This window comes from Ochotona curzoniae, unplaced genomic scaffold (assembly GCF_017591425.1).
Source record: "Ochotona curzoniae isolate NIBS_2020 unplaced genomic scaffold, NIBS_Ocur_1.0 contig_1071, whole genome shotgun sequence".
NCBI lineage: Eukaryota > Metazoa > Chordata > Mammalia > Lagomorpha > Ochotonidae > Ochotona > Ochotona curzoniae.
Genome location: NW_024464939.1, coordinates 10,390,313 through 10,418,100, shown reverse-complemented (window position 1 = coordinate 10,418,100; position 27,788 = coordinate 10,390,313). Strand labels below are relative to the sequence as shown.

General features: G+C 42.6%; 1 protein-coding gene across 2 annotated transcripts; it reads left to right on the top strand.

Moving 5' to 3' along the window:
- Nucleotides 1-16: 16 nt before the first annotated feature.
- Nucleotides 17-27,225, top strand: CHMP4C (charged multivesicular body protein 4C). Of its 2 annotated transcripts, none has more exons than XM_040995409.1 (5): nt 17-305; nt 19,944-20,121; nt 23,045-23,159; nt 26,756-26,876; nt 27,123-27,225. In XM_040995409.1, exons 1-5 carry the CDS (start codon nt 116-118, stop codon nt 27,164-27,166), a joined length of 648 nt encoding a protein of 215 aa, XP_040851343.1. In that variant the 5' UTR covers nt 17-115; the 3' UTR covers nt 27,167-27,225. The 2 variants fall into 2 exon arrangements, with proteins under 2 accessions (XP_040851343.1, XP_040851334.1); XM_040995400.1 differs by having other exon boundaries at nt 26,756-26,909; nt 27,102-27,225.
- The last annotated feature ends 563 nt before the right edge of the window (nt 27,226-27,788 follow it).

The following is a 27,788-nucleotide window of genomic DNA, read 5'->3' as shown; positions in this document are numbered from 1 at the left end:
GGAGCACCGCCTTTTCCGTCGCGGGCCCTCGAGTGGACGCTCCTTACCTGTTCGCCAGGTGCGGCCCGGGGAGCTGCTGGGACTCTCCCGCCGGCCCCACACGACGGCACAAGCCATGAGCAAGTTGGGCAAGTTCTTTAAAGGGGGAGGCTCCTCTAAGAGCCGCGCTGCCCCCAGCCCCCAGGAGGCCCTGGCCCGACTTCGGGAGACCGAGGAGATGCTGGCCAAGAAACAAGAGTACCTGGAAAATCGGATCCAGAGAGAACTCTCCCTGGCCAAGAAACACGGCACCCAGAACAAGCGAGGTAGGCTCGGGAGCCCTCCCTCTGCTGGGGCCCTCAGCCACAGGGCCAGCCCTTGGAGACAACCGGCCTGTGGTCCCCCCCAAACCCCCAGAAGGCCAATTTGGCTCCTTCAGCCTTTCTGGAGACCAGTCCACCCCCGCCCCCACCCCGGGCCCTGACCAGAGCCGGGCACTTTATATGAATATTTAAAGGACACACAACACAGAAAAATCCTTGATGAACAAGATACCCGAATGATAACCGAAGACTGAATCAGTATTACTATTGTTTTGCTTTTGCCTCGGGCTCCCAGATGGTTTGGTATGATACTTCCTTAAAGCTCTTTTTTTTTTTTTTTTAATGTGATAGTTTATTCGTCGTGGATTCTTTTTGTTAATTTTGAGTTTTAAAAATATTGTATTCAGATATTACTTATATTGATGACTGGGTTTTCTGGTGACCCCCTGAGTTTTGGTGGGGGCCACTTTTCCCATTGCAATCTTACTGATTCTAACAAGATATATGGGGTTTTCTGCTGCGCGTTTTTATATTGAATTACACATTTTAACCTGTCCATATCCGGTGAAGCCTATTTAGGTTGTTTTGGTTTACTTTGCTCCTCAACTGTTGAAAACTTTAATTGGATGTTGTGCAGTTGAGATCTTTAAAAAACAAAGAATTGCACGTTCCATTTCCTGCCGCTGGCTTTGGGCACACACAAGGAACTTTGAGCCAGTTATGATTCGTAGTGCTACTTTGCACCTTGGACTATCTGTTTCTTGCCGGAGTTAATTGGTTTTTTCAGTGTGCAGCTTTCCCAACACTCAACAGTACCCACGGTGCAATTGACAACTCAGGGAGAAAGCTCAAGTGATTTATTCTTGAAACATCGGGTCAATAGCAAATCCAGAAATACAAGGAATTGGCCAAAGAGATGTCAGCTTACCATCAGACCCCGGAATTTGCCTCCTCTAGTTGAGGCCTCTTGGTTGTAAAGAAGCCATGGGGTAATTTAACTTACCTAAATGATGCTGTCATTGTTTCATACAAAGAAAGAATGGTGTCCGGACAGGTTGACCCTGGAAGCCCTGCTTCTTCCCATACAAGTGTGTCTGATATATTTATGCCTACTTATTACTGACAATAAGAAGGTCAAGTTTTATGATTCTCTGCTTTCGGATATAGCTTTTGTCTACTTTATTGCCTGTTTTCGAGTTATGTACTGGTTTCTGTTTTTATTTTAGGGTTGAAAATTTTGGGGAAAGTTATTAAGTGGCAATTTCTAAAGAGGGACTGTGCCATTATGGCTTGCTACGAAGGCACAGTCACTCTGCCCTCCTTCAATATGAAATGCATTCTGCCGTTTGCTCAGTGTCTGTCAAGGGATATATATATTTTTAATCCATCTGGATGTGTATATAGTCTTGTCTATTGTGGTTGTTCAGCAAATACTGTTTTTCAAAAAGCTGAAAAATTGAACTACTTCTAGGGAGTGATACAAATATAAGTTTGCTTCTAGAGTCAGTGATGTAAAACATAGTATGGGGGGTTTTTGGGGTTTTGTTTTTTCATTTATATGAAATACATGAAAGTGTATTAGAAACTTGTTTATAAATAAAGACCAAAAAAAAAAAAAAACCAGTAAGGACAATACTAATTAAGAGTACCAATCTAACTTATAAATGTTAAATGCAGATAACCAATAATGCTAGAAAATCCATGAATCTTTTTCTTTTTTCATCACTTATCCTGGGGGAATTCACTGGTGCTGTGTGCAGTGACCCTGAGAATGAGGAGGCTGCTTGGACAGAGGTCAGCTGTGTTCTGAACTACAGAAAGAATTCAGTGACAGGCCTATGCATTAAAAACTGCATCAGTATCATTATATTCCAAATAAACTTGAGAACTTCTTATGCATATAGTTACTGTCTCCCATTGCATTGGGAGTTACCCATTCCCAATGTCGTTGCTAGAATGGCTGCGATTTATATTATAATCAGGGTGACATAGTGTATGCATAGTTTAAATTTTGCTTCTGGAATGACTGGTTGGCTAATATGGTCCCAATAATAGCAGCTGAATACCCAGATAGCAGTATATTAGAAAGGAGAGAGTCCTGACCAGGGCAAGCTCTCCCATCGTGTGTTTGTCTGTAACAGTATTTTTTTCCACAGCATTCTGAATGTGCAAAACAGGTTTTGTTGGAAAAAAAAAATGAGTGCTTTTTAAAATTAGGATAATAAATGTTATTCTTGGGCTCTCTTTGCTACAGTGGCAGATATTCTAAATATATGGGTTGTATAAAATGATTAGATACTTTCTGGTCTTCTGGGGCTCTCCTGCCAGGTATGAACAAGTAACAACAATCTATTAGGTACACAATAAATTAGATATTAGAATGCTGCCTAAGGCTTGATTTCCAAACAGTGCAACCTCTAGTCATTGGTTCAGGTGTGCTTTCTGGTTGAATGGATCTTCCATAGGGCATGACACCTGCCAGGAAAGGTTGCTGTCTGTGTCAGTAGAATTGTTCAAAGGTATATTGAGGACCCTGTAAGGACAGAGTTGGGACTATATTGAGCCTAGGAAGCAGCTTTAAGGAACTGTGTTTCTAAGATTCAGTTGTTTTTATTGGAAGGGCAGATTTACAGAGCGAAGGAGAGATAGAAAGATCTTTTGTTCAGTGGTTCACTCTCCAAGTGGCTGCAACAGCTAGAGCTGAGGTGATTTGAAACCAGGAGCCAAGAGCTTCTTCCTGATCTCCCATGTGGGTCCCAAGGCTTTGGGCCGTGCTCCACTGCTTTCCCAGGTCACAAGCAGGGAGCTGGATGGAAAGTGGAGCAGCCAGAACACAAACTGATGCCCATAGGGGAATCCCAGTGTGTGCAAGGCAAGGATTTAGCCATTGGGCCATCACGCTGGACCGAAGAAACTGTTTTGCTTGCTTCCCAGTGTATGTGTATTTAATATGTGAATACAGAACTTAATCTTGCTTTTGTAATAACTTGTACAAGGTAGTGCAAGGGTACCTAACTCTCCCCACCTCTGTTTTTTTCCTTTTTTTTCTAGTTACCTTCATCGTGTATCAGTATAAAAAACCTGTGAGCATATGTGGCCACATTGCCTTTTACTGCAGCTATGCTGTCATGTACACAAGGCTTTTTGATCCAAAAGAGTGAGTTAGAGTGAGAGTCATAATTTTGTTAAAAACTTAGGAGGCCCAAGTTTCTTGAATGCAGTTTGTTCGGATTACTATGATTTAACTCCAGCTCTACAGCTTGTAATCAGCTTTCTGGAAAAGCAAACCTTTGATACATCACTGACTTTTTTCCCCTTACTTCTGAGAATTTTCATCTCAGACAGTTTTGAATCCTGACTATATATTTAAAAGCACTTGGATGGCTGGATTCTCTGCTGTAGATTCTCATATAATTGCTTCGTCTGGAATTCAGGCAAGTTTTCTGTTGTTGTTTGCTCGCTCTTTCTTTCTTTCTTTCTTTCTTTCTTCCTTTCTTTCTTCCTTTCTTTCTTTCTTTCTTTTTCTTGTGTTTAATGCCTCTAGCTGCTTGTGCCTGTTGTCAAAAAGCAACAGGAGCATAAAACATACGGATCAGGTCTCTTATTGACCCAGTCCTGTGCACGGGCCATGAAGTTCTGTTGCTTTGGCTGGGACGGGACAGGTAGCCCTGCACTCCTGATGCCCCAGGCTGGTGGTCTCATGACCGTCAATATGGTAGCACCTTGCAAACAGAACCTGCTATGCTGCCTTGATAACAGTCCTTAGGGGATCACTCATTTTTAACTCTTTTTGAAATCTTAATAATAAGTAGGTGCTCACTGATACTTAGCTCCAATATATCATCCCAATATAACTTTTGTGATTTTGATAGAAAGCAACTAGATACTCTCGTCAAAAGCCTGAGCAATCAGCCCTGCATTGGATCCCAGCCTCAGAGTCCTTAAGCCAATCATCTGCCTGTCGTGCCCCTGATTTTCTCATCAACATAATGGCAATGATAAAACTGATGGGCTTGTGAGGATGAATGATGTTATGGTATTACATGATCATTGGACCTGAACAAATAGCAATTGTATTTTTTTAAAGGCCCGAGTCTGCACATGTATTGGTCCACAGTTTTTGCTCTGGAATAGCACCAGATGAATCCACTGCATCTGCCCCGTGAAGCTTGTACACATATTTGAAGACAGCAGTCAATTGTCCCATGGCTTCTCATTCCCCCTTTCGGTGGCCCTTGGCTGTACAGAGGTTTGTTCATTGGAGCCAGGTCTAGGAAGAGGCAGGTGGGGTGCATGGAACTCGCGTGGGACATGTGTGGGACATGCGTGGGGCAGTGAGAATGCTGCTTTATACTGTGCACTCACATGCATCTTTCTCCCTCACGCTGGTCCAGCCCCTGTCACTCACATTGCCACGTCTGAGTGGCAATCCCCAATATGTCATTATGTAAAAAAGGTGGATTTGGTCTGGGGTGGTCTGCTGGGTGCTGGCTCTTGGGTGGGCACTGTCTGTTAGATAAACAGTTGATGCAAATTTGGTCAAAACGTCTACTTCTTATCGCTACTTATAATTTCATTGAAATCTGAAGCTGCAGCTCTCCATCTCCTCTCCAGAGGAGTGTCCAGCCAAACATCCTCCATCGGAACAAACCTTCTCACTTGGAAGCTCAGGCTGGGTATAGGTGAGACTGTGAGAATCAGGCAGCAGATTTATTTTTCTTTGGGGTAGGAGTGTGTGCACCATCCCACTCTTAGCTCACAGGAGGAGCTTCCTCCAGCTCTTGATTTTGTCTTTTGTTATAGTTCTCGTGGAGCTGAAATCTTCAACCCTCAGACCCTGGGACCCGAGAGTATCTGTGAGAAGAAAAGCATAGCACACAGTCGGCTGAATGCAAAACCTCTGAAAGCCAAAACACAGCTCGGTGAAAAGAGCCTGTTATAGATTGCAGGAGCTGATGGAGGCTCCCTGGGGGTTATGGCTTACCTCAGGGGGCTTCGGCTAACCTCTGGGAGATGCGGCTTATCTCGGAGGAGATAATGGCTTACCTGGCAACCTCCTTTCTTAAGAAAGTTTCTCAGTGTGATTCTCATATCAGCTGCATCAGAACTCCTTCTGGATGTTTACTAAAAATGCTAATTCAGTTGGTTGAGTATAGGGTCCAGGAATCTGAACTTCGTGTGTGAGTAACTCAATGATTTTGACCTCCACTGTGAGAACCTGTGATGCTGCTCTTCTGGAGGAGGTGTCATGCTCTGTTTTCTTTCCATGTTCATTCCTATCACTTCTCCTTCCATCGTTGCCCAGATACCAAGATGAGAACCATCTGTCCACTCTCATCTTTGCTTGTTCCTAAGGAATTCATGTGAGGAGTTTCTCACAGCCTTCCTAAGCTTCCTGGATTACTTTTCCTTAGCAAGGTCCATGTGGATCCAATGGTGCTACAAGTCATGCTGGTTACGAAGGGTCTCAGTCTATTCTGCATTGAAAGTACAAGCAGATACCATAATGTATTGTTCTGTGTGTCTTTATTTGTTTCATTGTTTTGGACCATATTCAGTACTCTGAGCTCTGGGGGAAGACATGTTTTAGTTTGATTTCTTGGGACTAAATATATATACACATATGCATAGATTACATAGGTAGCAGAGAGAAAGAGGGAGAGCTCCCATTTGCTGTTTATCTCCCCAGATGTCTGTGACAGCTGGAGTTGAAGCTGGGAGCCAGGAACTCATCCAGCTTCCCCACATGGGCTGAGCATCCCAGCCACTTCAACTATCATTGTCACAGGCAGGGGTCTCCCCTAACAGGGAACCAGAGTTTGCAGCACAGCCAAGAACTGAGCCCAGGCATTCTGATGTGGGTGTGAGTGCCCCCCTGCAGTCTCTTAACCACTGGACCAAACACCTGCCCCCCAAAGTGAGTTGTATTCCCAAAGCATCAACAACCAGTGCCCAGGCCAGGATGTGCGCAGCTGCCCTCCCTCTCCTAAAAGAGAGATCTGAGGAAACATGATCCTTCCCTCAGCCTTCACCTTGATTTCCCTTCCTTATCGCAGAAGCTCCATTTGTACCTTTACTGGATGAGAGAACCTGAAAGATCTACATTAGCCCCCGAGCCCTCTCTATTCAGTGAAATTGCTTTAAAACTGAAGATTCTGACTTCCTCTTCCTCCTTCTGCGCTCAGATCCCGGGCAAGGATTCTACACGCACTTAACACTCCCTCACCTGCTTAGATGCTGACCCTGCAGAGTACCTGAGCTTGTTATTAACACAGCCTGGATTTGCACATGCCTTTTGAGATACCCACATCCTTCTGCTTTATATCTTTTGGGGGATGGGGAGTTAGAACACCTATACAGCTGTAGTCTCTGCCCCTTGTTATTTATATTTGTATGTTAAGCATATATTTAATATTTTATGGTTGTTTCTATTAAATAGTTAGGAAATTGAGGTATTCATTTTACTTGAAAAGCAGAAAGAGGAAGTCACACACACACTGTTTCATTCAGCAAAAGCCTCCATCAGCCCGGGCTGTGCTAAGGCAAAGGGAGAACTGCAGCACTCCATCCCAGTCTCTCATGTGGCTGGCAGGGAGTCAGGAAGTTGAGCCCTTCGCCTGCTGTATCTCAGGGTGTCCATTAGCAGCAAGCTGGATTGGAAGTGGAAGAGGAGACAGGATTCAAAAATCAGGTGCTCTCACAGGAGATGTGAGTGTACTAAGCGATGATTTAACCCCATAAAGTTAAGATTCTCAAATCTGAATATTACTAATTTGTTAAAGATTTACTTATTTATTGGGAAGTCAGATATACAGAGAGGAGGAGAGACAGAGAGGAAGATCTTCCATCTGATGATTCACTCCGCAAGTGATTGCTATGGCCAATGCTGTGCCAATCTAAAGCCGGGAACCAGGAACCTCTTCTGGGTCTCCCACACGGGTGCAGGGTCCCAAAGCTTTGGGCTGTCCTCGACTGCTTTCCCAGGCCACAGGCAGGGAGCTGGATGGGAAGTGGAGCTGCCAGGATTAGAACCAGTGCCCATAGGCGATCCGGGGTGTTCAAGGCGAGGACTTTAGCTGTGACCGAGACTGATCCGTATGTATGGTGTGCCAGTGGATCTGCATTCCAGGATTGCTCGTGCATGATAGCAACATATCATTTAAAATTCAGCTCAGGCATGCTTACCAATTTGACAGATGAACACGCAATGACCTCAGTCATTCATTTGGCCAGGAATTTCCTGACTCACACTGCGAGTCCATATCACACACTTCTCCAGTTTTCTCTTGTGACCCATTGACTCAATCTCCTAAGCTGGTATCTTTGCTAGGTACTTGTGAAAGCTTTCACAGTTGCTAGTTTGTAAATTGGTGGAGTAGCTTTGTCACATTCACGGGACAGCTTTTTAAAAATGCCTCACTAAGAAATATTGTGTTGGGCCTGGCGCGGTGGCGCAAACGGTTAAGGTCCTCACCTTGCACGCCCGGGATCCCATATGGGCGCCGGTTCTATCCCGGCAGCCCCACTTCGCTTTTAGCTCCCTGCCTGTGGCCCGGGAAAGCAGTCGAGGACAGCCCAAAGCCTTTGCGACCCTGCACCCGCGTGGGAGACCCGGAAGAGGCTCCTGGCTTCGGATTGGCATAGTACTGGCCGTTGCGCTCACTTGGGGAGTGAATCATCGGACGGAAGATCTTCCTCTCTGTCTCTCCTCTCTATATATCTGGCCTTTCCAATAAAAAAATAATAATAATAAATATTAAAAAAAAAAAGAAATATTGTGTTAAGGAATTTGGGATTGGTTCAGGACTGTGGCTCTCACAGCTTCCTGTATGGTTTTGATGGACTGAAAGCTAGGAAGCCAATAAAAGGTCTATGATTTTTCCTTAAATTAGCATCCAAGAACCTGAAAAAATAAACTTATGAGATTAGTTTGGTATTTTTTATCTGTGTGAACTCATACATTGGCTTGCACCAATCACTGTCTTTTCTGCCTAACTCTTCAGAAACTAAGTGTAGAGTATTTTTGTTCTGGAATTCTTTTTCTAAGAGTGTGTGGCATGGAGTTTAGCAGAATGCTGATACACTGTAGCTACTTCTGGAAGAACAATTAGAACTGTTTCTTATGTAATGTGATAGCAAGTTTTAACATCAATGAGTTTGGAACAGTATTACAAATGTGACAATATGCATATTCTTATTAATTTGAATTCTACAGTGGTATAAAGCACTACATTTTTAGAAGTGGTAATATTAAGAATATGCATTTCGGGCCCGGCGGCGTGGCCTAGCGGCTAAAGTCCTCACCTTGAACGCCTTGAGATCCCATATGAGCACCAGTTCTAATCCTGGCAGCTCCACTTCCCATCCAGCTCCCTGCTTGTGGCCTGGGAAAGCAGTCGAGGACAGCCCAAAGCTTTGGGACCCTGCACCCATGTGGGCAATACCCGGAAGAAGTTCCTGGATCCTGGGTTTGGATCAGCATAGCATTGGCTATTGCGCTTACTTGGGGAGTGAATCATCGGGCGGAAGATCTTCCTCACTGTCTCTCCTCCTCTCTGTATATCTGACTTTCCAATAAATAAATAAATCTTAAAAAAAAATAAAGAATATGCATTTTCTTGTAATTTATTGAATCAGGAATAAAAGACAGAAAACACTACAAAATATACTCCTGACACAATAATTATGCCAAGGTCATGGGTGATACAGTTTCTGACACCGAAGCTGTACAGTACTTTGGATGTTTTTAGTAGTGCTAGAATGTTTATCAGTATTTAGGACTATTGGTTTAGGATTTTTTTTTTTCAAGAGAACAAAAATGCTCATGGTACTGAAGAAACTATGATCAGTGAGATAAGGCAGGGATTAATGAATAATAATAGTAGTGATTTTTATTTTTAGTTTATGTTTTGTTTTAGGACCTGTCTTAATGCATTTATCACTGCTGTCATAAAACATCTATTACAAAGAAATTTGTAGAGAATAGAAGTTTAAATGTTTACCCAGTGCACGGTTCTAGAAGCTGAGAAGCCCAGTGTGGGGCACCACTTCTTGGTATCAGGTGAGGATCTTCTTGATCAACATAGAGGATATCGCATGTGAGATGCTGTGAAGACCAGCCGAGTTCTCTCTTCTCATAGAGCCACCAGTCTTATCATGGGGCCCCACCCTGGTGACTTTATCCGATGCCTATTACATCTCAGGGGACCCCTGTCCCAGTACCATCAGAGGATGAATTTAGCAATCACAATTCAGTGTGATTTTGGATGGTACAGTCAAACCATGCCAAGGGTGAGGTTTGGAGTCAACGTGAAGGATGTGATCTGTGAGCATGCTTTGCTGTTCGTTTCAGGTAATGCACCGTCGTACATGCAAATTTGCTTTTGCTTTTAAGGGACAAAATATCATCAAAATTTAAGAAATTTACAGAAATTTAAGGTACACAGGTTGAGGATTTGTATATATGTGTGTGTATATAATATTTATTATATATATTATATGTATAGTATTTATTTTTATTGGGAAGTGAGAATTACAGAAAGAAGAGATACAGAGAGGAAGATCTTCTGTCTGCTGATTCACTCTCCAAGTGGCGACAATGGCCAGAAACGAGCCAATCTGAAGCCTGAAGCTAGGAGCCAGGAGCTTCTTCCAGGTCTCCCATGTGGGTTCAGGGTCCCAAGGCTTTGGGCTGTCCTTGACTGCTTTCCCAGACCACAAGCAGGGAGCTGCATGGGAAGTGGAGCAGCTGGGACACAAACCAGCACCCATATGGGATCCCGGGCATGCAAGGCAAGGACTTTAGCCACTAGGCTGGTGTGCTATCCAAGACTGAGCGTTTTATTCAATCACGTTAGTATTTTTCATGCATACTTGGTAGGTTGAGTTTTTTTCTGACTGATTTGATAAAAGTTCTAATGAGCACAAGATTGGCTTAAAAGTGTGCAGAAGAAATAAAATAATGAGAGTCTGGATGAAATTAAATATAAAATATATAGTGAGCCATTTCCTAATGGATTGACTTTCATTTACTGGAGATTCAAATATTTAGCAGAGACAACTGGTGCATAGCGAACCCTCTGCTGAAAATACTTAGGATTCATCCAGCGCGTTTCAGCTCAGGCAGTGAGCCATAAAGGGCTCCGAAACCAGTGACACTTGCTCTTGACCATCACCAAGCTTCTATTCCTGGAATTTTTTACTCCCAGGGAAATGAGGAGGTAGCTAAAAACTCGATTTCCCCTGCACTCTGGCTGTATGCCATCACCTCTTTCTCCAGCTAGCAATCTAGTGACTTAAAATACCACCAGCGTGACCACTGTCCATAAAACCGAACAAACCTAGAAAAGGAAGCAAATGACAGTGGAAACTTTAAAATTACAGGAAGAGAAAAATAGATGATTCTCTGTGAAAAGTTGGGAATCCTTATATTCATCCTTGATTTAAAAATTTAAATTTCTTATCAACATCTACGTTAAACATTCAAGTTGACATTTAAGTTAAAATGAGTAAAGTTTACACATTTATATTTAGGCTTACATAAAAAATTCAGAGTCAAATAAATGATGCAACCGAAAATTTGACAGGCGCTTTGAGCATTTTTTTTTCTTGATTCCTGCTGCGTCTTTGGCTCCCTCACGTAGTGTTGTGTTACGTGCGGTGTGGCCAGAAGGGGTGTGTCTGGTCTGCTACGGCAGCAATGTTGTTCAGCAGGCCTTGCTCAGTGGGCACTGCTCATTACATTCCCATTTCTTGCCACGTGTTTAGCACATAATGAGTGAAAGTAAACATAACCTGGGGATTAGGAGAAACAAATTATCCTGTTCTCAAACTTCTAGATTAAGTGCAGCAAAAACATAATAAAAAAAAAAACCCAAAACCAAAATAAAAGCATATTATGTTGAGCTAATCTGTATGTATGTCAAAGATGGCTTATATACGAATCCATGCTTTCTCATATTGTGAGAAACTTGATAGGTTGTATATTAATAAGACTATCTTGACTTGATGCATATTACTTACATTTGAAAATGGACGAGTAGGAACTTAACCACAGCAGGTACAATGCAGTGCTGGATGCCTGCGTCCCACATCCCAGGGCTTGAGCTTGAGTCCGAGTTCTGCTTTTAATTCCACCTTCCGGATCATGTGCAACCTGGGAGAAGCAGGTGAGGGCTTCTGGGTGGGGTCCCGGCCACCTGCTCAGGAAGCTGCTTGAGATTGGGCTCCACGCTTCGGCCCTGCTTAGCGTCAGTGGTGTGGCAGGGTTTGGGTGAGTCAACTAGTAGATGCAAGATCATCATCTATACTTCCTCATTGTTTGTCTATCTTTTGAATAAAATTCAGTATGAATAAAAATTAAAAAGGCTAATTCCTTAAAAATCAAAATGTAATTATCAATTAACAATTACAATGAAAAAACTTAAAAAGTAGTTAATCATCACTTCAAACAAAACATATTCTTATAAAACTTCCAATATCAATAAATTTCTTGAGAAGCTATATATTTTGTAAGATTTGCTAGTCAAAGTATCTGAAAGGAGTAGACATAAGACTGTGTACCTTAAGAGCTGAAAGGGACCACCGCGGTTTAGTGTGTTGGTTCTTGAACACTTCAGATGTTAGAGTTCCTGTAAGATATAGGCATCGTGTTATGAAGCATCATTTGTGCTATGAATTAGGAATTTTTTAGTATGTTGAAAGGGGCAATGTATCTGTATCATTTATGTATATAGGATAAATTGTATTTATTCATTCTGAAAAATTAACCATAACTAGCTGTTTTCTGTCAATATTTCCTAATTTGCTATTCCTACTGTTTTCTAATATTCTAGGTGATAACAGTCTGACAAAAATGACTGGTTTGTGAGATTATGAAGAATTCTAGTCACAAATAAAAACTCATTAATTCCATTAGTTAGGTGTTCTGCCTAGTATCAAACGCTTAATTGGATTTTTTACAAAGAATATAAAGCATATTTTAATTAGCATATTGCTGTGTTGTTCCAATAACAAGTTAATTCCACTTGCCTGCCAATTGACCTCTGAAGCAACTAATTATAAAATATGGGGATTTCAGTAGGTGTTTAAAAGTATTTCTCCCTTTCTGACAGCTCGAAGCTAATAACATTTTTGGTCATGAACTTCCCCTCTGCAATTTAGCTCTTCTCATGAGCAGTATTCTTCTAGCAAGGCTGCTGCATTTTCACAAGCAGGTGAGGGCTTCGAATGGGGAAGAGATCATCATTTCCGTTGACAAACGGCTTTACCTCCTTTGTCTACTTGATGCCGTAGGTAGAAGCGAAAAGACACCGGGCAGTCTGTCCTCCTCCCTGTTCCCACTTTACAATATTAATCAATTACCATTTTAAACATTTAGTCACTTGAAGAATGAGAGAGAGGGGAAGAGTGTGAGCTCGCTTTCCTTGGTTCCCACCCAGTTGGCTGTAATGATGGGGGCTGGCTGGGATAAAGCCAGGGAATGGCAGCTCATTCTAGTTCTGCTGTGTGGGTATTAGGAACAACCATTTAGGCTAGATGTCCCTCAGCCCTAGCCAGGAATCGAACCCAGGCACTCTGATGGGGGAGCCAGGTGTCCACTTACTTTCCCCCCCCCCCCCGCCCAACCTGGTAGCTTTTTACTGTTTGTATCAATTTGTTTTAAGGTAACTAGCTTGTTGTTATAGAATTGTATATACCACTCCTGTATTCTAGATGTCTTTCAGGTTACTGTTTACCATCTTTGTGATGTTCAACATTGATGTGGCTTCTGAAAACATGGAGGATGCCTGTAAGAATCCAGCTGACCTGGTCAGCTGGTATAATTTACTCTGCTTCTGAGATTTATAGTTCATTCTTTCTAATATATCTCAGCCAGAAGTTTTGCCATGGTCTGAGATTTGTAGTGGGGAGTGAGTTAGGAAGAGAAGGAAATCTTTTGTGTAGTATCTTTGATGACCCATTTCTTGTACATCAGTGTGTTGTACTGATGGGCATGCAGTCCTTGGGTTTCTTCTGTGTTGTTTCCTCTGTGAAGCCTTCACTTCCCTTCCGGAGAGAGCTTCTTCTTCTTCTTCTTTTTTTTTAAAGATTTATTTTTATTATGTTTTTATTGGAAAGGCCAGATATACAGAGAGGAGAGACAGAGAGGAAGATCTTCCGTCCAATGATTCACTCCCCAAGTGAGCGCAACGGGCCGATACTATGCCGGTCCGAAGCCAGGAGCCTCTTCCGGGTCTCCCACGCGGGTGCAGGGTCCCAAAGCTTTGGACCGTCCTCGACTGCTTTCCCAGGCCACAGGCAGGGAGCTGGAAGGGAAGCGGGGCTGCTGGGATTAGAACTGGCGCCCATATGGGATCCTGGGCGTGCAAGGCAAGGACCTTAACCACTGCGCCACCGCGCCGGGCCCTTCTTTTTTTTTTTTTTTAAGATTTATTTATTTATTGGAAAGTCAGAAATACAGAGAGGAGGAGAGACAGAGAGGAAGATCTTCCGTCCGGTGATTCACTCCCCAAGTAAGCGCAATAGCCATTGCTATGCCGATCCAAAGCCAGGATCCAGGAACTTCTTATGGGTCTCCCACACGGGTGCAGGGTCCCAAAGCTTTGGGCCATCCTCATCTGCTTTGCCAGGCCACAAGCAGGGAGCTGGATGGGAAGTGGAGCTGCCAGGATTAGAACCGGCGCTCATATGGGATCTTGGGGCGTTCAAGGCGAGGACTTTGGCCGCTAGCCCATGCCGCTGGGCCCTGGAGAGAGCTTCTAAACTGCATTGTCCACTCACTGTAACTTGAACGTGCTCTGCTTATGCTCTGCTACATCTCCTGTGTTGCTTGAGGTGATAAACTGGAGGCTGCATGCATGTTAGTGTCTGTGGTCCAGAGGCTATCATATAGTAGCTGCTTTACAAATTCTTGTTATAAGTTGACTGGTAATCAAATGCCCATTTCAGATTTTGCCCCTTTGAGTCCCTGCAGGGCTAACATACGCCAAGCAAGTGGTAGATGTTGTGCATGTGCTTGTTAAGTAACTGAAAAGAATGCTTATATATATGTATATATGTGTGTGTATGTGTGTTTTTAATGGAGAAGTTCAAGGAAATTCAAAGTGTGATTCCCCTGAACAAATAAACTTTTATAGCATTTTCCTGATGTGCAGTTTCTTTCCCATCTATGAAATGCTTATGATACTTACTCAGTTGTGTTTTTTGACAACTAAAACCATGTACCTTAAGTGGAAGGCATTTATTAATGAGGTGACTCATGTATGACTAAGAAGAGGGCTTGCATGAAAGTTCCCCAAGTAAAACAAGATCACGAGGCTTCCCAGTTAAAAGCCAAAGATGACTCCAATGATTCACTGCGATGGATGCCTCTAGCACTCTGTTAACTGTGCCTGCTACCAGAGCCTCATCGTAGCCTTCTCTAGGGGTTATTCATTCCTGGATGAGAAAAGAGCTACGATCATATTATAGAGTCTTCACCAACAGGTTTGTCTGTATTCACTGGGAATGGTGACACCTAAAATCTCTTCCTGTTTGCCAACTAATGGCTCAACAATGTACAGACTCATACACCTGAAGGTGAATGAACAACAACAAATTGCCTTTTACAATCAAACCATCTTGTACATTATATGAGCATGAACAATGCAAAGGAATGCTTTTCTGCCATTGTAAGGTGCTTGGCAAAGATAACTGAAAGCCTTCCTCCTTTGGCAGCATAATAGGGTGAGTTTAAATTTGCTTGGAGAAGGCAGCTTCTTGTATTTTTAAATATTTATTTATTTGAAAGTTACATATTTAGAGAGGAAGATACGGAAGGGGGAGGGGAGCGGGCAGGCTTCCATTTGCTGGTTCATTCCACAGTTGCCTGCAACAACCATTGCTGGGCCAGGCTGAGCGAGGAGCCTCTAGGTGTCCTGTAGGATGTCAGGAGCCCAAGCACCTGAGCCATCCACCAGGAGTAGGAGATTGCCAGATGATTAGTGAGGAGCTGGATGAGAAGTGGAGCAACTGGGACATGAATCGGCACACATTGTTCTGCAACCCCATGGCGGGAAGAGCATCACTGTTATATGAGGAGAGAAAAAAAACCTCTGACTGTTTTCTACCACGAGGAATACAGCAGATTCCTTTGTTTTAGGACAAATGCTAAACATACATGCAGGAGTTTGGAAGACTGAATTGCACCTTCTACTCAGTTGAAATTACATGGTTCACAAAATGTCCTTCTTTGTCAAGTGCAATGCTTGATTTGCAGTAAATGTTGCATGCCTTAAAAAAAAAAAAACAGAGCAATCTCTTTTCCAAATTATTTATTAGGGAGCAAAGTCAAGGCCTTTCCAACTCATAATGTGTCAATGGCATCATCATGTCATGTCCTAACAGCTCGCAGAGAGACAGTCACACATTGCTTGCCTCGTGGAAATGAAGACCCTAGTGTAACATATGGAAACAGCTTCTAGTTCCAGACAGAAGGGTCAGTCAGTCCAAGTGTCCTAGGACCAGATCGAGCCATTCAAAAGTCATTGGTTTCACTTACGGAGGGATTTTGTTTTACATGCAAATCAGGATTTAAAATTGAGGCATTTTGTAGGCATATCCAGATTTCTCGCCTCTGTAGAACACTTGGAAGGCTGCAGGCCTGCATGGCGTCTGTAGACTGGAGCCAAGTGTGCTGCCGCCGTCAGCTCAGGCTGACCGAGCCAATTTCACCCTCCCCCATCTTCATCTTTACCCTCGGTACCGGGGTCAGGGCCCAGTGCCATTTATCTTCATCTACGTGCTATTTTTCATTGTTTATAGTGGAGAAACATTTTTCTCTCCCACACAGGGGAGAAAATAAAGCCGGCCCTTTTCTTGACCCTTTCTCTGCTTCACTTCCTTTCATTACCTGCCTGGCTCCCTTGCGTGGCTCTGGTTGTTAGCGTGGTTAGCCTGTCTCGAGTGTGATATGGTAAAGAGAAATCTAAGCCAGCTGATGGAACAGAAATTGTTTCAGTTCTTTCCTAAAGGACAAGTTAAACAGTTGAAGGCTGTTCTATCGATAAAGCATAAACACTGTTTGGCAAGGACTTGAATGGTTAGTGCTGCACCCGGAGAGGGCTGCGGAGCGGAGCCTCGGAAAGGCTGGCCCGGCACGTGAGCAGGGATTCATAAGAACAGTCATTCCCCATACACAAGGAAAGGGAGAGATTCCACACCTAAAGGACAGCCCAGTTGTAAGTGACCCAAATGGTCGGTATCCTTACTCACTGTCCACAGAAAGAAACCTGCCTGTTGGCATACATCACTCACTTATTTCTTCCTCTCTTCCCATCCAGGCTCTTCCGTACAGCTATGGGCAGCCTTGCCTGGAAAAACACGCATATAGGATGTGACACGACACACACGACACATTCTGGTTTTTTCCCTTACAAGGATAAGCCCATGATAGAAAATCAGAGGAATTCTAAGGAAAAAGTGAGTGTATGAAAGAAGAGGGTTTGGATAAACAGAGGAAGCAGTGGAGATGGAGAGAGGAGAGAGAAGTAAGACATGAAAGATGCTAAAGGCAAAACTGTTAGTATTTTCAGGAAGATTCAAAGTGCTATTACACTTGTAAATCAACAATTCGTTGCCGTAAAAATGTACAACTAGAGAACAAGGACCAGTATAAGTGTAAATATCAGGGAAGGGGGAAAAGGCTAATGAATACAGATGACAACTAAATTAGGAACGTGGAAAAGGAAATGAAAACTTTCCTCCAGCACAAGGATAAAAAGATAGAGATGAAAGAATTGGAGGATGAAGTTAAATACATCAACATCTATCTAATAGGGGATTTCAGTTGAGGAAAAACCAGAATGTTGCGAGAGAGGGGTGTTGGCATGGGTAATTAAATAAAATACAAGTAGAGATTTTGGTAGACAGTATACGGATAATACTGGAGAGTAAAGATATAAAGAAAGAAATAGTAGAATACACCTTTTTCTAGCTGCAGGAAGACTTGATTTTTCAAAAGTAAAAACACTCAGCACAATTTCATTGGAAAAAAGCATGAATGGAAGTTAACACGCCTAGACCTATACTGGTGAGATTTCACGAGTCCATTTGTGGGAAAGAAAGTCTTAAACATTTCTAGAGGGACATGAAAGTGGATTATCCACAGAAAGAACGACATTTGCCAAAGACAATGGCAGCATAAAGTTTTTGAAATCTTTTAAATGTAAAATTCTGTGAGGATCCAAATTTCTACTCAAGCTTGAAACAAAATGAAGACATTTTATACTTATTGGCAACTGAGCATACCTATGCATCTTTGTATGTTTGCCTCTGCAGTATTTATATCTATATATTGAAAATGCATTGCTGAAACATAAAAATGTATTCCAGCAAAATAAAACAAAGCAATCCAGTAAGGAGAATAGTTTGGTTGAACACAAGCAACAACAGGAGGAAAATGACAGTTTGACATTGTAGTCTTGTGTAATTGTTGAAACTGTCTCTAAAGCTTACTCCAGTTGTTAAGAAAGATTTCCTTACAAAATTAAAGGAAAACAAAAAGACGGGAAATTATTTTGAAGTAAGAAAACTACAGGTTTTTTTTTGTTTTCAACCTGATGTTGTAGGGTCATGATGATAAGCAAATCTTGTTTAGAAAGAGTAAAATAGCTAGGCATGTGTTTGCAAGCAATGAATCTCAACTGAACTTGAACTATGGTTATGCAACAAGGTGGAGGAATCCACCATGGGGGGAGGGGTATGGGAGGGGTGGGGGGGATCCCCAGCGCCTATAAAACTGTACTACATAATACAACGTAAGGAACAATAAAAAAAAAAAAAAAAAAAAAAAAAGAAAGAGTAAAATAGGGCCCGGCACGTAGCTTAGCGGCTAAAGTCCTCACCTTTCATGTGCTAGGATCCCATACGGGCACCGGTTCTAATCCCAGTGGCCCTGCTTCCTATACAGCTCACTGCTTGTGGCCTGGAAAAACAGTGGAGGACGGCCCAAAGCCTTGGGACCCTGTACCCACGTGGGAGACCCAGAAAAATCTTCTGGCTCCTGGTTTGAGATTGGCTCAGCACTGGCCATTGAGACCACTTGGGGAGTGAATCAACGGACAGAAGATCTTCTCTGTCTCTTCCTCTTTGTATATCTGCCTTCTCAATACAAATAAAAATATTAAAATAATAGTAACATGTTTACTGACGAATTTCTATGAGTGTTTCATTATATGTATGTATTTCATATACACTGGCATTCATTAGGAGAATGTATTTAATGTACACAAAATGGAAATATGAGCAAAGGATAATTTGATCAATCTACATAAAAATTAAAAAGCTGAGAAAACAAAAAATGTAACAAACAGAAATTGCAAGATAGAAGACAGTTAAAAGGCCACAATAGATGATGTATCAGTTATTACACTAAATGAGATTAAGTGAAAAATCTTCCATGAAAACAGATTATTTAAATAGATTTAGAATAGTAGCATAAACTACATAAGTAAATGCTGCTTGTAAGAGACACATCAAAAATGGTCAGATGAGCTGCAGCTTTTAAATAGAAGTCAAAAAATTACTGCAGACAACTTGTGGCTTAAGGAAGTCAAAACATTCATTTAATGTAAAAAAAACACACACACAATTTAAGGAATCAAAATAAAATGAAACATGAATAATATTTTAATTGAATAAAATATTAGTTAAAACCTACCATGAAACAACTTTGTGTACCCAAGAAAAGCTGTTGGAATATATAAACTCTATGTATTAGAATTACAAGAGAAAAACAATTGACCAAGACTTGATTTAGAAGAAAGACGTGTGTACTGTACTCTGAGACTGCAAAGTTTTGTGAGTTCTTCTGTCAGTTCCATTGATTAGCACTTGCCTCCATGTTAGCATGCTGCTGCCCCTTCCTTGCACTCCCCCCGTGAGTTATTAGAATGGACATGTAGGGCCTTTTGGGGTGTCATGTCTTCCAACGAGATCGGGCACATTCAGGGTGGTATGGCCGGAGCCTGGCAGCGGGTGGGGGGCGGTCATGCCTTCCATTTAGTTTCTCTGAAAAGGATTGACTGACTCTCTTGCTGTTGTGGTTTCTGATCATTTGCATAACTGTTTCTCTGAAGGCAGTGATTTTTTTCTCACACCAACATAGCATCTAATCCTCAAATATGACATTTAATAACAACCTCTATGTCCTTTCAGTCCAAGATATGCCACTTGCTAGTCTAGGATCTGGTCCAGCTGCCTCTGACTGTGCATCAAAACAAGTCACGTGGGTTCTGTGGGACTCAGTGAAGATGCTGTAAGAACAGAGGGCTGACATTGGCCATCGTTAGATCCTTCCCTATGCTAAAGGATTGTTTTTTTTTAAAGATTTATTTATTTTTGCTGGAAAAATAAAATCCAAGGTGAACGGAAGCATTTGCATAGTCTAATTTCATGTAATACGAAAGTTGACATTCTGTAACAGAATGTTTGTGGAAGTGGCAGTTGGTGAAGGAGATCGGGAAGATGGAGATGGCCTGTAAGTTCCTGGGGTCTTCTAGTATATTCTTTGTCCCAAGGAGCCAACAAGCCTGAGTTCGTCCATGGTTGGTGCTAAGCACACTTCTGGCTGTCTCACAAATGTGCCTCTCCCTTATTTAGCTGCCTTGCAGGCACTAAAGAGAAAGAAGAGATTTGAGAAGCAGCTCACTCAGATCGATGGGACACTCTCGACCATCGAGTTCCAGAGAGAAGCCTTGGAAAACTCACACACCAACGCCGAAGTGTTGAGGAATATGGGCTTTGCCGCGAGAGCGATGAAAGCAGCTCACGAAAACATGTGAGTGACCTGGTCTCCCTCGAACTCTTGACTTCCTGCAGCCTTTGCAATTACTGATGATTTGGGCAGACATGGGCTTATTCTCCTGAGGCTTTTTGATGTATTGAATGCAGTGCTCTCTCAGAAGGATTTTTTTTTTTTTTAGAAAGAAACAATTCATGGGAAAGGAATAATAATAATATCTACTGTTAATATTGCTCAGTTCTCTTACTTTGGTCTGAACGCCACTTGTAAATATAAGTGTAAAGATTTCAATGATAGCTTTTGCTGGAGTTCTAGGACTATTTTTTTTTTTTTTAATATTTGTTTGTTTTCATTGAAAGGCAGATTTTCAGGGAGGAAAGACAGAAAGATTTTCCATTCCGCACGTGGCCCCAGTAGCTGGAGCTGAGCTGATCCAAAGCCAGGAGTCAGGAGCCTATTCTGGGTTCCCAGGCAGATGCAGGGACCCAAGGCTTTGGACCATCCTCCACTGCTCCGTAAGCCATAACCAGGGTGCTAGATCAGGAATGGAGCAGCTGGGACAAGAACCAGTGCCCATACAGGATGGTTGCTGGCCCTGGCAGACAGAAGATTAGCCAGTTTAACACTGCTTTCCCATCCCTCCGCCACTGAGTTCTGTAATTAATGGTGATTGTCCAGTTTTGGTGAGAACTTGCAATTGTTCAGACACTTTGAATGTGGAGAGTCTGGACTCTTTATTTAACCATAGTTTTATTTTTTTATGAAAGAGGAGAGTCTGGACTCTTTATTTAACCATAGTTTTATTTTTTTATGAAAGAGAGTAATCAATCCAGCGTTTTAGGTCACTCCCCAGTGACCTAAAAAGTGTCTGCAACAGCTGGTACAGAGCCAGTGCTGCTGTTGGGCCAGGGTGGGGGCCAAGAACTAGTTCAATCCATTTCCTACATGGGAGGCAAAAACCCAACTACCTGAGCCTTCACCTCTACCTGTCAGAATCTGCATTTGCAGAAAGCTGGAATCAAGAGCCACAACCAGGAATGGAACGCAAGAACCACGATGTAGGATTGGAGCTTCATAATGGCTAGGCTAAATGTGCTCTCCAGTGCATCTTAACTGCTTTTGATGAGGTTGTTCTAGGTTATTCTGGTAGGTTGTTCTAGGTTATTCTGGTACTACATGAGGCTGAGGAACACTATTGTAGAATAATCGTCATGAGCATAGATTCCAAGGTCAAATTGTGTAGGTTCTAATCCCAGTTTCACTGTGACTATCCTTTGTGCAACACATTCCACCTTTCCCTGACTCAGTTTCCTCGGTGGAGATCACTGTAGCAGCACTTGCCACCTGAGGGTGTTGTTGGAGTCAGTGAGACGCCAGACATGATACATTTAGCATAGTTCCTGCCACAAAGCAAGCTTTCAGTAATTGATATGGACAGTGATAGTGGGACGGCTGGAAGTTTGCTTTAGAGTCACACTGGAAAATAACCTGAGCCATGATCCTTTCCGGACACTTGATCTGAATGTGAAATGCAGGCCTAGCTTGTGCGAGAGCAGTGCATGTCCAGAGATGTGGACGGTTTTCCAGATGGGAAAAGGTGGCCGTGGAGCCCGGGGGCAGTGAAGAGAGCCTTGCTAGTGTTCTTGCCTGGGTAATTTGTTAACAATCAGATGTCATTTTCCCAGCTCGGAGACCATTCGATTTGCTATGACAGTCGAGATCCTGTATGGTTGCTCTAAGTGGGATGAAGAAAAACTCACCCCCAGGCCCAGATTTTTGTCATGCATTTTCCTACTGCTTTTTATAAATGTATTCTTTCTACATTTGCTATTAATGAAAAAGATCCGGAGGTGAATAATGAGAGGAAGGTGGTACAAAGTGTTGTTTTTGATTTGCACATAAAATGTATTAGAAATCTCAGCTTTGTTCATACATGGACACTGAGAAACTTAAAAAATAAAATAAAAAGGGTTCCAGTGGGAATCCAAGTTTTGGTGTTGAGGTTACATTTTCTGATAGTATTCCTTCTTTTGTGTTCCCTGTTTGTCCTAGTTTCGGGACTGGCGGACTGATGGGAGACAGGGTGCTATGGTAACAGCTCAGAATCCAGTCTCTGGGCACTGCCAGCTGAGATGGAGGGTTAGGACACGGCGGGGCCCTTGGCTGGAAACTTTCCTTGAAGGACTCTCCCCCTTGAGCCCAACGTTCTCTGGATTCCTTTGCTGCCGCTGCAGATTCCGGTGCGGTCTTCACTGGTCCAGTTCTGCCTCCGTGACTGGGACTTGGGGACGATCCCCAGGGAGTCAGGATCTCAGAGCTCAGATGCTCTAGGAAGCGGATGGGGAATTGCAGAGAGGGCTGCTGTCAGAACAGTGCCCGCGAGCTGCCCTCATTTGTCTTACTCACGGTGGCCCGTGGCGTTCCTTGGCACTTTTCCTGGAAAATTGATGTGCAACAGAACACATTTGAATTTTACCTACGTCCTAGCAGGCAACATTTCAAAATGGATCTACGCATACTGCTGGTATAAAAGTAACTTGATTTCCAGTGACTCTCAAATGTCATGGCTATTTAATATTTAAACTCTATGTGCATATATATGATTGTTAAGGATGTGTTTTGAATTGCAAGTGGTTTTTGAGATTGACAGATAATATCACCAGGAATCTTTATTAGCCTATTGAAATAACTGAATATTAATATGAAACTGACTTAGTTTTTATATAAGACCATATTTGAATGTGTGATTGTTTGCTAAAATTCTTTTTTTTTTTTTTTGCTTGTTTGCTAAAATTCTAAAATAGCAAAAGGGAGAGATAAGCAGAGGGAGAGAAGTGCCATTATGTTCTTAGGACTGTATCTGTGAACCACACTGAGTGTGTTCTCTTTGTATGAAATGTCACATCAGCATGAGAACTGATGAGAACAACTCACTATTTTAACTAATACTATTTCCCAGGGATCTGAACAAAATAGATGATTTGATGCAAGAGATCACGGAGCAGCAGGATATCGCTCAGGAAATCTCGGAAGCGTTCTCTCAGCGGGTTGGGTTTGTTGATGGTTTTGATGAGGTGAGTATGATGATGAAAGAAGGCAGAATTGTGGCTGCTGGAAAGGCAGCTTCATTTTTTTTTTTTAAGATCTATTTTATTTTTATTGGAAAGTCAGATGTACAGAGAGGAGGAGAGACAGAGAGCAAGATCTTCTGTCCATTGATTTACTCCCCAAGTGGCTGCAACAACTGGAGCTGAGCTGATCTGAAACCAGGAGCCAGGAAGTTTCTCCAGGTCTCCCACACGGGTGCAGGGTCCCAAAGCTTTGGGCCATCCTCGTCTGCTTTCCCAGGCCACAAGCAGGGAGCTGGATGGGAAGTGGAGCTGCCGGGATTAGAACCGGTGACCGTATGGGATCCTGGCACATGAAAAGCCAGTACTTTAGCCACTAGGCTACCGTGCCGGGCCCCTAAAGGCAGCTTCTTAGTATATACAGTAGGCAGGTTCCTTTATTGCTTACAGATCCTGTGATATTTGTTAGAAATATACTTCTCTTTAGAGGGAAATGAAGCTTAAGTAGCTCTGATTTAAAGGAAAGATTAATATAGCTTGGCAAATAGCCTGCTAATTAAGTTTTCAGCTATTAAGGAAAACACAGCAGGTGATTATGTAAAGTTAGTGACTTTTAATGTTTGAAACCTAAATAGCCCCATTACAAAGAATCGCGTGCTTGCACATCTGGGCAAAACAAAGCAGACTGTGTCACTCTGCAAGGAACAGAAGTATTATGCTCCAGAGCTGTTAAATTAGAGGTTGGGTTGCCTCTGTTTATTACTCAGGCTATGAAACCAGAGTCAATGTGGAGTGGCATTATTAGCACACACATTCCATTCAGACTAATCAGTCTGATAACACAGACAGACTATAATTATAATGGTGGAGTCGGCACTGTGAATTTCAATTGTTCTACTCGAAGCACATGCAAGTTGGGCTAGTACATCTTCAGCAACATTTCCAAATCTGAAATTAGCAGGGCAAAGAATTCAACTTCCCGTATGTATGCACTGTTAAAAGCGAAAATCTGACACATACGAAGATTGTGTCATGGAGCCTTCGAAAACAATGCTTGGGTGTCAGTAACTTTTAGAGCTAGTATAAATCAGGAGTTGGCAAAATGTGACTCCCACGCCAGCCCTTTCCCATGGCTTGTTTTTTTGTGGCTCGTGAGCTAACGATGGTTTTCCACAAATTTAGAGTGTTATGGTCTTTTTGTTATTTGTTGAACTCTCTATTGAGAAGAACCATTAAGCCTTTGGCTATAATGTAAATTAAAATTGTGCTTGCTTGAAGAAATAAATATTGAGTTTAAAAAAATGTGTTGAAGGAGTTGGCACTATAGTTCATTATACTAATTCTCCACCTTCTAGTGCCGGCATCCCATATGGGCGCTGGTTCATGTCCTGGCTTCTCCACTTTAGATCCAGCTCTCAGCTTATGGCCTGGGAAAGAGATGGCCCAAGCCCTTGGACCCCTGCACTTACATGGGAGACCTGGAAGAAGCCTCTGGCTCCTGGGTGTGGATTGGTTCAGCTCTGGCTGTTGTTGCCATTTGGGGAGTGAATCCGCTTATGGAAGATCATTGTCTCTCCCTCTCTCTATAAATCTGCCTTTCTAATAAAAATCACTGATTCTTTAAAAAAAAAATGTGTTGAGGAAGACACAAAGAGGACCATGAGACAGAACAGGATATGTGGCTTCCAAGGCCTGCAGTGTGCTCTGCGGCCGTTCTTAGGTAAGCTTCTGCCAAGCCCTGCCGAATGCCAGCCAGTACGTAGTGAGTGCATCGTGATATGGTTGGAAGGGATCGGGGCTTGTAAGGCCAGCTGGGTTCTACAATTTATTATAAATAAATCCCTTTACTTTTCCTGCCCTTCGTTTTTCACCTGTATATATCAAATAGTTGGGTTAATGGAACATCTCTAAAATTTCTTAAGTTTTGAAACTCCTTTATATAATCATGAAATAAACAAAAGATTAGAAATGACAGGTCCCATCCACTTGGGCAGAACCTTAGGAACACGTGCCTTCGTGGCCCTGGGTTGATATTGGGTGGCCCTTCCCCATCCTCAGGTACTAGACGGTGGGCAGGTTGGGTATGGCCTATCCCCTTACTTCGCCCCTCTGCCCAGAAATGGGAAGAAGAAATAGAAAGCTTGGAAACAGTGATCACACCCGCTTCTCCCTAACACTAGATCCTTCTCACCCTGATCGACTATGTAAGCATCATCTAAAATGAAAGAAAAAAAAAAAAAAGATGGGGGAGGTTTTTACTCCGTCATCGTATTTGCTGAGGAAAACCTCAACATGTTTCTCATGCTGCTGCTAAGCACCAAGCACCATGGAAGTTTTATGCACACCTTCAGCACAAGAGAGCTGCTTCGCTCGTACTATATTGACTCCAGCCATAGCTAGTCATCAGTGTGTTTGTTCTGATGTCATTTTGTTTGTACAGTCTGTGGAGAGGCATGCAGCGCACTGTGTGATTTCACGTGACATGATGCACCTGCAGATTTTCTTTCCTACCCGAGAGGGTCAGCCTTTCAGCTTGCTGCAAAATTGTCATTCGTTGATTCCATCAAATGATGGATCTGGCATGAGTATTTCCACTCTTGCCCCGTAATATGATCGCTGTAGGATAATTATCTGTGTGCCTTTCTCCCCATCCAAGTGTTAAGTCCTCGAGTGTACAGAGTATCGATTCGACTTTGCATCTGCAGTGTTTAGTTCAGAAGCTTTCCAGGTGGGAGATCTCCATTAATCTGTTGAAGGACGTGAATGCAGACTCTGTGGGGTTGGAACTAAGGGCGGCCGAGGGCATTTCTAATCATGACAACCTGTAAATTCCAATGATGACAGTTTTAGTTTGGATTCCTGACCTCCTTCGGAGACAGCTGGATTCCAGCTGAGGACTTGGGGAGCCAGCTGGAGCTAAACTGCCTGAGGTCATCTCAGACTCCGGAGAATGTGACTTAACTCCTTTAAGTCTTCAAAACTAATCTTCCCTCTCTACAGTGTCTGAGCAGAGAATAGTTTAGGATAAATGCACACTCTGTGGGACTATTGTTAAAATAGAAATACAGAGCGCCCAGCCAGAATGGAAGTCTCTCTATCCAGACACACAGCATGATTTACATTGGCTTTGACAAAGGAACTGCATATTCTTGGATCCTGTTTGCTTTTTGTACGTGAGGATGTGCTTGACTTGCTTTATTTAAAATAGCATTAGATGAAGTAAAAACAATGTTTATTTTTCTCAATTGAACAGAATTTCACAGATTCTCAATTGGATGAAAGAAAAGAATGAATTGGAAAAATAACAGGCAAGGTGTACTTTCCCCAGAAACTACAAGATTATATATTCAGCTAACACAAATTACTCGAAGGGTTGTTTGCTGGAGTGTTATAAGATTAACTACAACAAATCTGCACAACCCGAAACACTCATTTGCTAATCATTGCTCAATGTTGCACAAAAGACTTAGTTCTAAAATAAATATTCCATCTCACTGGGTTCTCACATATCAATTGGGGAGCAGATGTTCTTGTTATTGTGTTTGAAGAAAGCCACATCTTGAAACGTTAAATCCATAATTCTTCCTTTCTCCAATGTTCAGGATGAACTGTTGGCTGAACTTGAAGAACTGGAGCAGGAGGAATTAAATAAGAAGATGACAAATATGCGACTTCCCAGTGTGCCTTCCTCCTCTCTTCCCACACAGCCGGAGCGGAAAACCAGCAGGGTCCCCACTGCACACCGGTCCCGGGCAGGTTGGTTACTCAGCTCTCTGTGGCTGGATGGTTCCCTAAACTTAGAGCCAGGCCCATCCTGTTCATCTGTCAGCTTTGATTTCATAAGTAAACACTTTTTTTCTTTTTGCAAAGATTTCATGCCAATTTGCTGTAGTGAATGTGTGAATGTCACCAATGACTAATATTTGTTCCTCTCTTTGTTCCTTCCAGCTTCTTCCAGGAGGACGGGAGAAGAAGAAGATGATATCAAACAATTGGCAGCTTGGGCTACTTAAAGCAAGATGGAGTTGTTTGACACCTAAATTAATGAGCTGTATATAAGACAGGAAAACATGGTTTTGCCACGTTCAGAAATTAATGCAGGCCTTGTTTAAATGTATATGGGTTGAATATTTGTCTTTTAAGTCTCATAAGTAAATATTTATGAGTTGTATGCGGCCACAGCCTCCAGGATGGGAGAGGGCCTTCTTGGGCTATCTTGTAGCATCTCTTCATGCTGGCCTGGGGTGGGGCTGTCCACCCCAGCTCTCTCTATTCTGACAGGTGCCTGGCTGCCTACCCTGCGTCTCTGGATTCTGATATTACGTGTGTGTCCACGCTGAGTTCCTCCATGTTGAGGGGTGGAGCATGGCTGTTTGCCCTGGTTTGACTCTCTGTTTCTAGTTCTGGTTCATAGTTGGTGCTCTCTGCGATTCTGTTGAAAGAAAACTGAATTCTGCCATATAAGACATAAAACCATTGATAATCCATTTAAGAGTGATGCATTAGGATAGCTGGTGAAAAGAAAAAAAAAAACACCTTCTCTTTCCTGTGTAAATGGGAGCTTGCAGATGTGTAAGCATATTCGTTTGTAGACATCCCCATGCAGTCCGTGCTGAATGGAAGTGCACTGCGTTT

Excerpts from the sequence above, each read along its gene's own strand:
- CHMP4C (XM_040995400.1), top strand. The coding sequence starts at position 116 with ATGAGCAAGTTGGGCAAGTTCTTTAAAGGGGGAGGCTCCTCTAAGAGC. Across the intron at positions 306-19,943 it reads CGGCACCCAGAACAAGCGAG|CTGCCTTGCAGGCACTAAAG; the intron begins GTAGGCTCGGGA and ends TCCCTTATTTAG. Across the intron at positions 26,910-27,101 it reads TGCACACCGGTCCCGGGCAG|CTTCTTCCAGGAGGACGGGA; the intron begins GTTGGTTACTCA and ends TGTTCCTTCCAG.